Source organism: Oreochromis aureus, linkage group 19 (genome assembly GCF_013358895.1).
Source record: "Oreochromis aureus strain Israel breed Guangdong linkage group 19, ZZ_aureus, whole genome shotgun sequence".
NCBI classification, from domain to species: Eukaryota; Metazoa; Chordata; class Actinopteri; order Cichliformes; family Cichlidae; genus Oreochromis; species Oreochromis aureus.
Genome location: NC_052960.1, coordinates 15,616,308 through 15,631,263, shown reverse-complemented (window position 1 = coordinate 15,631,263; position 14,956 = coordinate 15,616,308). Strand labels below are relative to the sequence as shown.

General features: G+C 39.3%; 2 protein-coding genes across 4 annotated transcripts; one reads left to right on the top strand and one right to left on the bottom strand.

Annotated features, from left to right (window-relative positions):
* Nucleotides 1-367: 367 nt before the first annotated feature.
* On the top strand, nucleotides 368-7,326 carry wdr20a (WD repeat domain 20a). 2 transcript variants are annotated; one of them, XM_031748537.2, is made up of 4 exons: nucleotides 368-706; nucleotides 2,642-2,824; nucleotides 3,278-4,621; nucleotides 6,189-7,326. In XM_031748537.2, the coding sequence occupies exons 1-4, from the start codon at nucleotides 443-445 to the stop codon at nucleotides 6,240-6,242; spliced, it is 1,845 nt and encodes a 614-aa protein (XP_031604397.2). In that variant the 5' UTR covers nucleotides 368-442; the 3' UTR covers nucleotides 6,243-7,326. The 2 variants fall into 2 exon arrangements, with proteins under 2 accessions (XP_031604397.2, XP_039459450.1); XM_039603516.1 differs by lacking the exon at nucleotides 6,189-7,326 and having other exon boundaries at nucleotides 369-706; nucleotides 2,929-3,365.
* A 236-nt stretch (nucleotides 7,327-7,562) lies between these two features.
* On the bottom strand, nucleotides 7,563-14,943 carry LOC116327065 (MAPK/MAK/MRK overlapping kinase). Of its 2 annotated transcripts, none has more exons than XM_039602939.1 (12): nucleotides 14,602-14,943; nucleotides 12,802-12,916; nucleotides 11,502-11,591; nucleotides 11,357-11,427; nucleotides 11,190-11,268; nucleotides 11,057-11,105; nucleotides 10,782-10,960; nucleotides 10,451-10,552; nucleotides 9,875-10,048; nucleotides 9,557-9,716; nucleotides 9,287-9,484; nucleotides 7,563-9,047 (listed from the first exon to the last, which is right to left on the bottom strand). In XM_039602939.1, the coding sequence occupies exons 1-12, from the start codon at nucleotides 14,783-14,785 to the stop codon at nucleotides 8,970-8,972; spliced, it is 1,479 nt and encodes a 492-aa protein (XP_039458873.1). In that variant the 5' UTR covers nucleotides 14,786-14,943; the 3' UTR covers nucleotides 7,563-8,969. The 2 variants fall into 2 exon arrangements, with proteins under 2 accessions (XP_039458873.1, XP_031604402.1); XM_031748542.2 differs by lacking the exon at nucleotides 14,602-14,943 and adding an exon at nucleotides 14,207-14,556.
* Nucleotides 14,944-14,956: the final 13 nt, after the last annotated feature.

The following is a 14,956-nucleotide window of genomic DNA, read 5'->3' as shown; positions in this document are numbered from 1 at the left end:
ACTAACTTACTTTTGAAAAATAAAAAATAAAAGTTTTAGATATTTGCACAGCTTAATGTGTGCCAGTATCTAAAATTTTTATTTTTTATTTTTCAAATTTTAAATATTTATTTATTTTTAAATACAATCAAGTCTTGTTTATGGGAGCTTGTTTCCGTCTCTGAAAAAAACTAACAACAACAAAAATAAATAAACAAAATAAATAAACTTATTCCTGAATAAAGTGGAAATTTCGAAAAATAATATTAAAATTAAAATCAAAATATGTAGCTGACTCAAACTTCTGTGTTAAGCTGATATTGTGAGGTCTTAGATAAAGCTGTCAAAACTTGTTGAAACCAGTCGCATCTCTTCCACCAGTTCCACCGTGAACCATTGGGGGGAACGGGAGAGTCGGCCGCTCGCATCCGTGCGTAAGATCCGGCCTGGGGGAAAGGGATGAATGTTAATTTCAAAGATGGCGGCGGAGGGAGGAGGGAAGGAGATGAACGAAATTAAAACTCAGTTCACCACTCGGGAAGGCGTCTACAAACTCCTCACTCACTCCGAATACAGCCGTCCTAACAGGGTGCCTTTCAATTCACAAGGCTCCAACCCCGTCAAGGTCTCTTTCGTGAACGTCAACGACCAGTCGGGCAACGGCGACAGGATCTGTTTCAATGTGGGCCGTGAGCTCTACTTCTACATCTACAAAGGCGTTAGAAAGGTAGCATGCTAATGTGGCTTATGCCTTTGGAAATTCGCTATGCTGCAAGTTAAAATGCCACACTGCTGCGTGAGGTGTTGCAGGAGCTTATGCGTGTCAAGTCACTCTGACAGGTACTTGACTTTGAAATTAGCTGGAAGCTAGCTACTTAGCTCAAAGCTAGCATATTAGTTAGCTAGCCAGCGTAACTGGCTAACGTTAGCAAGCCAGTAGCTACCCCGAGGCCAGGGGCTAAAACTCCCGTCTCCTCTCCGCCACTCTGTTTAGATTCACTTGATGGCGGGTTTTTGTAGTTTTGCAAATATCATGTTGGTGAAGTTGACCTACTGTAACGATTCAAGTTGTCAGAGCTTAAGTTGCGATTATAACGGGCTTGGTTTGTGATAAAACTGTCATTGTCAGCATTGACAGATTTATGTTTCCACCCTTGACACCTGTAGAAGACCTTTTGACTGACAGATGTCGACAATCACGGTGATGCGGATACATGCAGTAACTGCTGCCGTAATGGCACTCTGATTTTGGATTAAGAATTCTTCTTGAGAGGCTGAGCTAATCAAACTGAGCTGATTTGGTATATTGTTGGTATTCAATAACAATCAAAGGGCACATACTGTTATTGTGGTCTGCCACCCCGTAGTTGAGCATAACGTGGAAATCACATCGCAAATAATATGAATACAGGGCTTCGCTGTCATTCGGTATCAAAATAAACTTTTCACATTACTGTTGATAAAAATATGTTGTCGCACATCACAGACTGAATGAGCCGATTGTTAAATTGAACCTGTGTATAAAAGCATTTTCCATATTCACACACAAACATGTCATGTGTAGCCAATTTTCAGATTGAAATAGTTGTATCCTGGTTGAAAGTCTGCCATACATTTGGGCTGTTTGAAGCAACTGGGAAAAGGAAACAACTCCTGTGACCTCAGGGTTTTTTATAGGTGCAAGTTAACTTAGAAAATGTTAAATGCCAGGTTACTTAACAGTTGGGAATTACTTCAAGTCATATATTTTGGAAGGATTGGTAAGTGGGGAATTGTAAGAGATTTATTCTCATATATTGTAGCAGGCATACTTTTTGAAAACAAAAAACAAACAAGCTTGAAAATGTACAGCGGCTAGTGTTGTGAAGTCTTACCTCCACCACTGTTGGCACATACTGGTTTTTGGAAAACATCTGCATTGTTAGCCTTGAAGCCAATGTGTAATACAGCAGGTATGTTTAGTTGTATTATTATTATTATTATAAGGTGATAAAGTTTTCTTTCAGCCTTTGTCTCTGCCCTTGTGAAGCAGAAGTCTTGTGACTTTGTACTTTTTAGTGGACTCTTGATCAAGACCTCCACTGACATGTTTGCTCTTTGAGGCAAGACAAAAACAGTCCAAGGCGCATGTCATGGAAATAGAGGAACCCCTGAGTCATCACCTTACCCTGAAAAGAATTTTCCGTTCTACCAGTTGTTCAAACTGTTAATCATTAACAAATTTAACTGTTGTGTTATATTAGCTATGTGCAATGTATGTACTGCAGCTTCTTCACAGTAGTATAATTCTGTTTCCTTGAAATGGCTAAAACAACTGCTTTTGGATCAGTTTCTCTATAGAGAAAAGGCATGCTCTTGCTCTTTATGCTCTTCTGTGTGTTTTTCAATGTTTAGTATTTTGCTACCAGTCACTTGTCTTATACGCTTGGTTCAAGATGCTTGATTTAAAACGCACTGGCTCAGAGTCTTAAAGGCAGAGCTGATTGGCTTTTTTCAGTTTGATATAAAACACGGCACTCTCAGCTGCTATGGTTTATTACTGGTAGTGTGAGTAGGTATAGACTTTGCCATGCAGTAGAATAGATGGTCATTTTAGATATTTCAAGGTTGCTGCAGTCGTATGCATTCATTCCCCTCTTGCAATCTTGGTCTCTGTTTTCAGGCCGCTGACTTGAGCAAGCCCATAGACAAGCGCATTTACAAGGGAACGCAGCCCACGTGTCATGACTTCAACCACCTCACAGCTACAGCAGAGAGCGTGTCCTTGCTGGTGGGTTTCTCAGCAGGACAGGTACAGCTTATTGACCCTATCAAGAAGGAGACAAGCAAGCTCTTCAATGAGGAGGTAAGTCTAAAGGACACAGGTTAGAATAACATCTGTATACTATTTTGTAGTACTGTTTAAGTTGCACCTTATTGTCACTGTACATATTTTTTTTTTTTTTTTAGGAACCAGGAAGTGAAATGTGGTGCTTGCATGTCATCCAATCCCACAGAAATTGATTACCTTCTACTTTACAATTAATTTACAACTGATAAGATTTTTTGTTTTAAATGCATTGACATTCTTATGTATTTAAGGCATCTTAATGACAAAAAATTGAAATTTGTCCAATATATTTGGTTACTTGACCAGAACATTACCAAATGGCCCAAAGCTTGTTGTAGTAAAAACTTAAAGCTTGTTGAGCATACCAATTTTACTGTACTAAAATAATTTTTTTTGTCTTCCCCTTCTCTTCTGCTCTTTCCTACCTCTCCTGCCTCTCAAACCTCAACCTAATTTTTCTCCTGACAGAGATTAATAGACAAGTCCAGAGTAACATGTGTGAAATGGGTGCCAGGCTCAGAGAGTCTGTTTCTAGTGTCTCATGCCAGTGGGAATATGTACCTGTACAATGTGGAGCATACCTGCGGCACCACAGCGCCACACTACCAGCTACTCAAACAGGGAGAGAATTACTCTGTGCACACTTGCAAGAGTAAATCCACGAGGAACCCTCTCCTTAAATGGACTGTAGGAGAGGGAGCTCTGAATGAGTTTGCCTTCTCTCCGGATGGGAAGTTCCTCGCCTGTGTAAGCCAAGACGGCTTCCTACGGGTGTTCAACTTTGATGCTGTTGAGCTTCACGGCACCATGAAGAGCTATTTTGGTGGTTTGTTGTGCGTGTGCTGGAGCCCTGATGGAAAATATATAGTTGCGGGTGGAGAGGACGATCTAGTGACTGTGTGGTCGTTCTTGGACTGCAGGGTCATTGCTCGAGGTCACGGCCACAAGTCGTGGGTGAGTGTGGTGGCTTTTGACCATTACACCACTAGTGTGGAGGAGAGCGACCCGATGGAGTTCAGTGGCAGCGATGAGGACTTCCAGGATCAGATGATCCATTTTGGACGAGACCGGGCCAACAGTACACAGTCTCGACTTTCCAAGCGTAACTCCACAGACAGCCGGCCTGTTAGTGTTACATACCGGTTTGGCTCAGTGGGGCAGGACACTCAGCTGTGCCTATGGGACCTCACCGAGGACATCCTTTTCCCGCATCTTCCCCTCTCACGGACACGGACACATACTAACGTGATGAATGCTACCAGCCCTCCTGCGGGTGCTACAATAATCACTAACACCTCTAGTAACACTACTAATGGAAATAACAGTGGTGCCAATACTCCTGGCATTAACTCCATCGCTACTACTTTACCACGTTCCAACAGCCTTCCCCATTCTGCTGGCACCACAACAACGACGGCAAACAATACCAACAAAGCCAGCAGTGGCGGTGGAATCAGTAGTGGTATTATGGACAGCGCCATCGCTACAGGTGTGAGTAAGTTTGCCACGCTGTCACTCCATGATCGGAAGGAGCGGCACCACGAGAAGGACCACAAACGCAACCACAGCATGGGTCACATCAGCAGCAAGAGCAGTGACAAGCTCAACCTGCTGACAAAAACCAAAACAGACCCTGCCAAGACTCTGGGCACTCTGCTGTGCCCGCGCATGGAGGACGTGCCCCTCCTCGAGCCCCTCATCTGTAAAAAAATAGCACACGAGAGACTGACTGTACTCATATTTTTAGAGGACTGTTTAGTGACTGCTTGTCAGGAGGGATTTATTTGCACATGGGCGAGGCCAGGCAAAGTGGTAAGTTCTTTTTAATGTAGGAAATGGGAGGAAATTTGAAATGATGGCGCTTATGAGTCAATAAAGCAGTTAAGAAACTAAACTTATTTTGAATGCATACATTAAATTGTGGATATTTGGAATACGATTTATAGCTTTTATAGTCAAATTGCCACTGAAGTAATAAACATAAGTTATAAGACTTTGTTTAATGTACACCTGCTTTCCAATGCCCAAGTTTCAGGGGGAGAAAAACACATCCTATGTTATGACAATACAGTTTGTGGTTATATAATCCAATAAGATAGAATTTTCTGTGGACCTGTCAGAATAAGGAAGACATAAGATGTTTTCATTGGTTCAACATAATCATCCCACAATGCATAGCCAACAAGTCATTTGCATATGTGGTCACATTCAGAGGGTTATGGTTGGGTTCTTGTCATCGGATGCATTTCCTGTTCAACAAGATGGTCAAATTTCATCAAGCTCAGACACTCTCAAATCTCGGACACACTTTGTTTTTTTGTTTTTGTTTTTTTAAATCTCTTAGTTTTTATTTTCCATTAGCAAAGCAATGATCAAATCATGCAGGTGATATAAGCAGCTTCTCAGTTATAGTTACACTGTTGATTTCTCCAGTTAAAATGACTTAATTTTCTGCCATTAGTGACACTCAAATTGTTAATTCTGTAAAAGCTCCATTCAAGCTGTCTCTTGGTTAATGTGCTTCCTTCAGTCCACTGACTGTTTTGTGATGAAGACATTATCACTATGCAACCACTATCTATGTTGATTTTTGTTGCCTGGAAAACAATTAGCTATCAAATTAAGATTTTGAGCAAGTGAATTATGTTGTGTTGGTATGTTTCAGCTGTGATACCAGTTATCAACATCAGATCTTATTTTCAGGTTTGAGATGCAGGTTGTGAACAGGTTGGTTTAATCATTGTTAGTCTTCATTAAAGCTGCGACCAGTTTAGGCCAGCTGATCGCACACCTTTGGATTTGATAAACTGCTATTGAATCCCAACCCTGCTCATATTTCAGCCTTTATGCTAATGGCTCTGTATTTGCTCAGGCTCTCTGCACTTCCTCACACGCTTACAGCAAAATATGTTTGTGCACACTTGCATATCCAGAATGGCGCAGATAGTCTGGAATATGCAGCATAACTAAAAGTCTACTTTCTATTGAAAAGACATTCATATGGTTAAAAAATGCTTTAATGCTGAGGCTGTGGAAAAGTTATTTTTTTAATGCGAAACCCATGGCTAGAGAGAAGTGTGTTGTGTTAAGGATCAGGTGCATTAGAAATGTTAAAAAAAAGGTCAAATGTTAATAAAGGTCCCATCATGAGGGTGATAAGGCTAGTTATAAAGTGAAGTGCCTTGATCAGTAATGTTATTACACCAACCATTTACTTAAACCGCTGTGCACAGGCTCTTCATTTCTTGCAGCGGTTGGAATATGGAAAGAATGGACGCATTTTCTAATGAGCTGTTTGTTGTTTGATTTTTTTTTTTCCTTTCTTTGCTTCAGTATGTGGACTTTCCCAATGCAAATCTCCTTGTTTTCCTTTTTTCAGGGTTTATTGTCATCCCAAAACCAAGCCAGCTCTCCCAGTGGAACAGTAGTATAGCCACAATATTTCTGCTGCTAAAGAACCCTGCAACCCAGAGTCTGATGCTGCTCTTCACCCTGCAAGCATTGCAAGTTTTCCTTTTCTTTTCTACCCCTCCCTCTCCCAGTTTTGTTAATGGCTTTTCTGTTGTTTTTTTTTTGTTTTATCACTCACTCGACCTAGAGGAGGAATGGAACAGGAAAAGGTGTGGTGCAATTGTGGACTATTGTGCTTTTGTTCTCGAGTTTTAATACATTTTAGATTTTTTTTTTTTTTTTAAATCTTTTTTTGTTTGTGTGTGTGTGTGTGTGTGTTTGCGTGTGCGCGCGCGTCTAATCTCATTAGGCTTTTCTGGAATTAATGCTTGGCTTTGTTAGATGCAAACCAGACAACTGTGGCTTGAGACTAAAGGGATAGTTCATTTAATTTTCATAATCATCTCTTTTTTTATTTTAATGTTGTCATTTAACCCAACTCTGGGTTACTGACTAAAACTGAACTTTAGAAGAACTATCCTTTTATGACCAAGTGCGTAAGCATCTGAAATTTTTGCATCCATCCACATTCACCCACCACTTCTCTTTTCTTGAATAGAATCTCCCCGTTGATGACTTTGCACTGATTTTTGTTAGCTACTTTGTCGTTTTTTTGTTTTATAACTTCTCTAATGGAACAAAAAAAGAGAGTTGAGGATTGCCTTGTTCCACTTGGCTTTACCATCCTCAGTCTTGAAATCTGAATCTATATAGCTGGATGCTGCAATCATAGTCTTTTTAAAGAAAAAAAAAAGGTTTGCACTTAAATTAGTTTATAGAAGAATATGGCTTTACATTTTTTGGGTGTGCTCAGAACTCACAGATGGCTAACAGTAGGTCAAGAAAATGATAAAAAATACAATTAAAACCTTTATCTATTGAGCATTTATTTTAATATTATTTCAGATTTAAATCTGCTCTGTATCATAATGTGTATATTGTAATTAATTGATTTGATGGGGGCCTAAGCAAACTACCATTACTCCAGTGGAAGTTTTGTCATTGATAGTTATATTTCTAAAGCCTAAAGTATACATATTAATAATATTAAAATAATCTTGAATACACTGTTTGCTGTTTTCATTCATTCCTGCACTCACGCCTAATTCATTTGGTATAACAAAAAGCTGTAATGTCTGTCGTGTGGAATTGTCAGTGGAAGTGTGGCAGATACTTGAATCTTAATGCTGCTCAACTTCAGAACTGCTGTTTTTAATTTATTTTATTATTTTTCTCCAGATTGAAATTTTAACTAATGAAAGACGAAAAACAGACAAACACAACAAAGGAGGAGGCATTCCCATTTGACAGTAATGCATTTTTAATGCACTGATAATAATGTCATAAGTGACCCCTGCATTAGATGGAAAGCTGATAGAGCTTAGATTACCCACTTTCTCATCAGTTCATTCTGTTAACATGTCAGGAGTTTGTCGATAATATGCCAGCTTTGAACAGAGTTTAATGACAACATTATACAAATGGTGCTTGATGAGTTTTTCTTTTCACTCCAGTAATGCTTCACAATGATGTGCAGACTGAGTCACAGTCCAATTTAAAGAGCTCACAGCTCTGAGAGAAATGAAAAGCAACAGTCCCTCAAGTGAAGGGGTATGGAGGTACTGGCCAAGCTACATTTTTGCATCCAACAAACATACAAATATCCTTTTTAAACCTAATCTGCAGTCGGTTTTTAAGCATAACTGCAAAATCTGTTTCCAAACACAACACTGACGCTGAGGGCTGTTGAAGTTCTGGTTCTTGACATTTGTACAGGAAGACTGGGCCTTTTTTTTAAAAAATTCTTTATTTCAAGGACTTCCATCACATCTCTACAAATCTAAAAAAAAAAAAATAACCCCAGCTCTGAATGTTTTCACATTTATTACTTTTTACAACTTTAAATCCCAGCAGATTAATTAAAGCTACTGTGTGGAATGTGAAGATTTCCAGGTAAGGTAGCGCACTCTCCAACTGGACCTCTCCTATTTTACTGGGGGGAAAAAAAATTCCCTGATCTCAGGTTTTCCTCAATCTTTTTGTCAGCTTCTGGGAAAATGTGAGTCAACAAAGTTAGTGGAGATTTGAAATGTCCCTTTGTCTTTAAAAAAATCCAGCTGTTAGAACTTCCAGAGTATTACAGTGAAGTCGAACTATAATTATGTAGAGGCAGTCTCAGTCTCATTCAAGTAATGTTTAAACTTCTCAAAGTGGTTTTTGTAAAAATAGCTGGGAGGTCAGAGCAGGGTAGCAAATTGAAGACGTCTGTGTGCACTTTTCCTTTTTTTTTTTTTGGGGTCAATGTTAAAATTGGCTTAATCTTTTGATTCAAAGTTGTACAATCTCAAACAAGCCCAAGTGGTGTGGCTGCTTTTTGCAGGTGTCGTATTGCTTTACAAGAAGTTCCCATTCAATTCAATTTTTAAGAGTTGTAAACAAATAAAACCTGACAAAGTCAAGTAAAACTAAACCTCCATACTCTTAATCCAACGGATGAAAAAATATGCCGTTTATGAATTTCCGTTGTCAGTTTGGGGCAGCAGTTAAGTGTTGAGATAACAGGTTTTATGGTCTTCTGTGACTCGCGTCTCAAGCACAGTTGTGATGTTTTACAGACGTGTCTTCTCAAGTTATCCATTTCAGTACAAGTCTAGCCAGTATTAAAAGTTTTTTTTTTTTTTTTTATGTAATACTTCCTGTTTTTTGGCTCTCAGCAGCCTCCATGTTTTCTATCCAGAGGTGGCATATAGTAGGTCTTGAAAGCTGCATGGTGTGAGTCATCACGGGGCTGTGAAGAGAGTAGATGCAACCAAATGAAAGGCCATATCAAAAAACATCATCAGGGCACTTGGCTAGTGGTATTAATTTGATTCTTCAAATATATTTTTCTAGTGACCATTAATATACCTTTTAGTTTTTTATTTTACTGCATTTGTGTAATGCTCTTGGTAGATGTTATTCCCAGAAGGTATAATGAAGAATTCAAAAATGTGAAAATCCTGATGTCTGTGTCATACTGGTGTTTACCTTGGCCAACTGTGACTGGCACTTTTTGGATGTGATAGTTGGCAGTGTGCCTCTGTGAGTGACGGTAAATGCGGGCATAGTGGAGACTGGGAAGGAGATCTGCGGTCCCGGTACAACCACGTTGAGCTTGGGCAGCTCTGCTGGATAATGAGGGATGTTCCGTCGGATGAGGGTGTCTGCTACATGCTTCATGTTGTGCTGGAGAGAGAGAAAGTATCAGATATAATTTGGGGGATTTTATTGGAGCTAACTTTTAGAGCTTGAGCTTACACTCATTAAAGGTGTTTGTCTCGTGTGTCTCCCTCTCAGTTGTTTCCCAACTCGAGCTGGTCGACAGATATGGTCAACTGAGTTTTGTGTCACACAACTTCCGATTACATCCATAGTCCCAGAAACTCTGTGAAGACTCTCGGCCTTCTTTTCTGCCATCCTAGGAGAAGAAACACAAGAGCAAGCAAATTTGTATTTATTTAAAGTCCTTCAGCAATACACTCAAACTGTGACTTTGATACCAAGGACGGCTATAATTTAACTTCTGGAAAATATTAGTTATGAGTTAAGATATATAAATACAATTAAGCACTTCACCTTATTTCCCTAAAGTATGTGTGCCTTAGGGCTGTTTCGGCAGTGATTCGTTCATCGGAGTCATAGGCAAGCATCTGGTAGAGGAGAGACAGAGCTGGAGCTGGGCATTTGGGGATTAACCGTGAGATGCCAGTGCCTTTTTTTGGAGGGAAGTTGAAATGCATCGCTCTAGACCTGCACAGACATTACAACACCAGGACAAGCATAGCTGAGCACATTAAACTTCTGTACAAAAAAGTGAAGTCTGATTAGCTGATTTTGTTTTGTGTAATAACCTTAGCATATTTAATGAAGCCATGCAGAATTTTGTGATAATTGGAGTGGGTCTAAAATTGTGTGTGTAATTTGGAAAAGTTTGTAACAGAGTTTAAATGTATTTTCAGCCCTAGATCCCTCCCCAGTGTACTTGGAGTACTTCATTACATTTCTTAAAGTTGTAAAAAAAAATCAGCTGAAGCTAAAATATTCATACAGTTCAAGCATTAATGGAAGGACCTGTATTCACAACTTATTTGTGCCGCTTTCGGTCACATGTAATGACCATAATGAACCGTAATAAACATAATGACCACCTACTGCTTGAACTTTTGGAGCAGACTTTGATCTGGTGTTCCCAAAATATCATGAATCTTGGCAATCTGGTCCAACTCGTTGGTTCCAGGGAAGAGAGGATTCAAGCTGAAACACACAGGTATTAATGACACAGCAAAGCCATTTACACAGGTTTCATTTCACATTTGTTTATGCTGGGGGTGGGAAGACAGGAGGTCGAATTACACCGAAAGCTGAGAATGCAAAGAAGGGCAAAGGCACTGCTGTTGTACAAGGAATGAAGTTTAAATGAAATGCGATGCCCTCTAGCCAAACTTCAAGTATTACAGGTGAAATTCTGTGCCGCACAAGATACCTCATGATTTCAAAGAAGACACAACCGGCGCTCCAAATGTCCATCTTAAGGCTGTAATACCCGTCGGTGAGCAGGCACTCGGGGGCTCTGTACCAGCGTGTGGAGATGTACTCTGTGTGTGGGGGCTTCGAGTACACGCTCCGACACGAGCCAAAATCGCCAAGCTTCAAAATGTTTTGCTGCGAGTGTCACAAATAAATGTTAAAATGACACTGAAAATAAAAGTACAACTATTACGTTCTTGAAAGTCTGATTACTGCAATGATGCATCTCACCTTTATAAGAATGTTTTCTGGTTTTACATCTCTGTGAAAGATCCCACAGCTATAAAAGAGAACACAGCCTCAGGATACCCAAATAATGCCTTTATTTAATCATTTCATGTGAACTTGAGTGTTTCCTTTTTACCTGTGCATGTGTTCAAGCGACTTGCAGAGCTGGTACATGTAGTGCTTTACTGTATGTTCAGGCAGAGGTGTTTTTCTTCCTGCAAGGAACAAAAACAGTTTTGATCCTTAAGCAGCTACAAAGCGAGCCTAAAAGTTAAAGTGACTCCCTGTCAGATTTAAACTCACCTTGTATGAACTCATAGATATTCATTTCCATCAGCTCACATATCAAAGATACCCTTCCAGTTTCCTTGTCACTGAAACATTTTGTTAAATTAACATGACGTACCATATCATACAGAGGTTTAACTACGTGACAGGCAACACTTACAAGATCAGTTCATGTAGCTGGACAATATTTGCATGAGGGCTCAGTCTCTTCATTGCCTGGACTTCCCGCAGATTGTTGGCCTGCTCCAGACTTAACAGAGTAAACCATTAACACATTTAATATGGCTATTGTATAAATAAAGGTTGCTTACAAAAAAACAACAACAACAACAACAACAACAAACTTTATTTATATAGCACATTTAAAAACCAGTGGTGTTCCAAAGTGCTTAACATTCAAAAGGGTGAGATGAAATAACAGGGAGAATGAGGACTATGGTAAGGTACCAAAACGAGCTGGCAGGTTGAATGGCATTAAAACACACAAGGCAAAAGAATTGCATATAAAAGCATAAAAGAAAGCAAAACAAAATGTGAAGGATAAAACAGTCAAAATTAAAAATGAATTTAAAATAATTAAGAATAAGCCGAAGATAAGAAAAGCGTTAGGCTGACTATCAAGCAAGGACTAACTGGTAGAAAAGGCGAGGCTAAATAGGTGGGTCATGGGGTAGCTAAATTTCATTTTAGGGAACTGGATAAAATGCACGCAGCTCTATATCTTAGGTATATATGACAAAAGCATTGGTACAGTGTATATGGTGCACACAGATTAGGTTTGCAAAGTCGCAACTGAACAAACCACAAGACTTCTGGAACAATGTGCTATGGACAGATGAGACCAAAGTGGAGATGTTTGGACACAGCAGTGCTTAAATGAGGAAATGCAATGATGGGAATCAACGCTGTGAAGAACAGCGGGCAAAAGAATTCAAGTCACACAGGAAATAGTCCTTTCCAGTGACTGCTGTTAAAAATGGTTGTACAAAATACTGAATCACAGGGTGTTTTTCACACAGTGCTTCTGCATTTTGGCTTAACTTTGGTTAAATAAATAAGTATTGACACATTGTAATATATCATGTGTTTTTGTTCATCTCAGGCTGTATTTACCCAATTTTAAGACGCGAGGACCAGATGAATTTTTATTATGTCCTGACACATAAAACCTTAGAGCTGACAGTATTTTTTTTTAGCTTTTATTGTGATAATACAGGAATGTTGGGAGGGAGTGCAGAGGAAAGACACTCAGTAAATGGCCTTCGGGCGCTACCCCCACACATATGGGTTGCCTTCTTAATTCAGTGAGCTACACCAGGCTTACCAGATTTAATGGCCATAATTGGTGCATTATTGTGAACAGAATACTCAACTGCTGACTTATGTATCAATTGCCCTTACAAAGCAGAGTATGGAGGAACTGCACATCACTAACTGACAGTTAGTACCAGAGTACATACCTGTTTATTGTCTGCTTCATGGTTTTACATGCATAAAACTTCCCATCTTTTAAGCTCTGAGTTTTCAGGACCTCTGAAAATGTGCCTTCCCCAATTTTCTTGATTATTTTGTAGCCTGCAACAATTCATAAAAAAAGACATACAAAAGGTTTTCAAAAAACAAGAATACATTATTTCTCATATTAATATTATGAATCATTTAAACTGTGTGTGTAATTGCACAGGAAAAAAACAAGTCTGCCTAATCTAGAGGGAAATCCTGTGCTCCACAGACAGTAAAAACTAGAACACGCCCCACTGGACAATAAAGCCCATGATAATTTTGGTGGGAGACAGGGAGCTGTCATTCTCTAATTTATAGCCCTCAACATCCAATTGAAGACATTTTGTCTTCAAACTGTGAGAAAACAATGAAGACTATTAATTTATCAAACATGTAAGTTGGTATAAAATCATTTTTTTCATACATCCAACAGTCAAAAACCCAAAGATAGTGTACTGTCAAAGAATGTAGAGGTCAACCTATTACCCATATAGAAACTAGGGTCTTTCAGAATTTGTTACTTACAAATGTAGCTTTAATTTTAATGATTTTAACTAACTGGTAATAACTATTTTACTCCTTCTATCACTTCTCTCCACCCACTCCACCCTGCCTGAACTCTCTTGGTCACCTCTTGGTCACTGCTCCTTGCTTGGGACGCTTGACCCCAACTCATCTACCTTCACTACCTCTACTCCTTGCATCCTCATCTTTTGTACCAACTCATTTTGTATAACAAAAGCTGTAACGTCTGTAGTATGGAAATGTTAAAAGTGGAAATCTCACCTTTTGTACCTGTCTTTTTCTAATTCACACACATAAGAAATACACGAAAGAACCCACAAGAGCAAAATCACTTCGTGTCATCTATAAAGGAGATTTACTTTTGTGTGACTGCAGCTTTGAAAATCTGTCAGCTAAATTCAAACCAGATAACATCATTTTTTAATGCTCTTTCTTGCTAAGAAAGCTGCTTTATAATGTATTAACTATCCTAAATTAATAAGAAAAGTATTTTTAATATATAGGCTGTCTATTTTATTTTTTTCTTTTAATTACTGACTACTGTTTATAGTCTCTCTCTCTCTCTCTCTCGCTGTATATGTCTGGCAATAGAAATCGCAAGTACGGGCGGGTATGTACGACGCTCGCACCACTCTAACGTTACCAATTATCGGTATAATGCTGATTTAATGTATGGGAAAAAATATATATAAGTAACAATAACATTTACTTAGTCAGTTACAGTTAAAACAGCTTATAGTTAGCAAATACATAAAAGACATTTGTAAAGAAATGTCGTCGATGTGTAACCCAGACAGACCTGTCATCACTCCGCTCAGCTCCTAACTAGTTACTTACGATGCATTCCTTTGAGTTTTAGACACCACCTATGCATCCACTATCCACAACATGCATATGTGGATGCTTCATTTCGCTCATGAGTTTAAATACATATATTTTTTAGCGTACTGTTGTGTCAAAAGGACATTGAAGTCGCATTGAGGGTGCTAGCCTAGCGCCATTAGCGTGAGTCCTGTTAGCTGACCGTCGCCCTGGTAACGGAGCACGCCTTCGCCCTCCACTTTGACCTGAAGGAGGAAACTGGAAACTCTAGCTGCTTCCCTCATCAGTCCGAACGTGGTTTGAATTAAAAGAAACAACAAAATATGCCCTGTCACGTATGAAAAGTGCCACTCGAGCTGAATTATTCGCAGCAGGCCCAGATATTTAGCTACAATAATTCGATTTCTTACCTTTTTTCAAGAGATGAGTGGCAGCTGTTAGTTCGGATGCTTTTTCGTTAAGATGCGGGTTGTTGTTCTGCATGTCCGCAATATTCCCCCTGTTAATCCAGTCGGTGTTAGGTGGTGTTTTGCACTCATTTCGAAGGCTTGCCCTGTTTTTCACGTCAATGAGCCAGTTTGAGTAGTGCATCATTGGTGCACATTTATTGGTAAAATAGCGACCATTGGCTTAAAAGCATACAGAAACTGGTCCCTTTGGAGCAAAGCAGCCGCTTCACCTACAGTCATATAACAAGAATAACGTTACCAGATAAGAGTCCTATTCATTCACGACCACTGTGCGCAAAAGGCGTGGACCTGATCA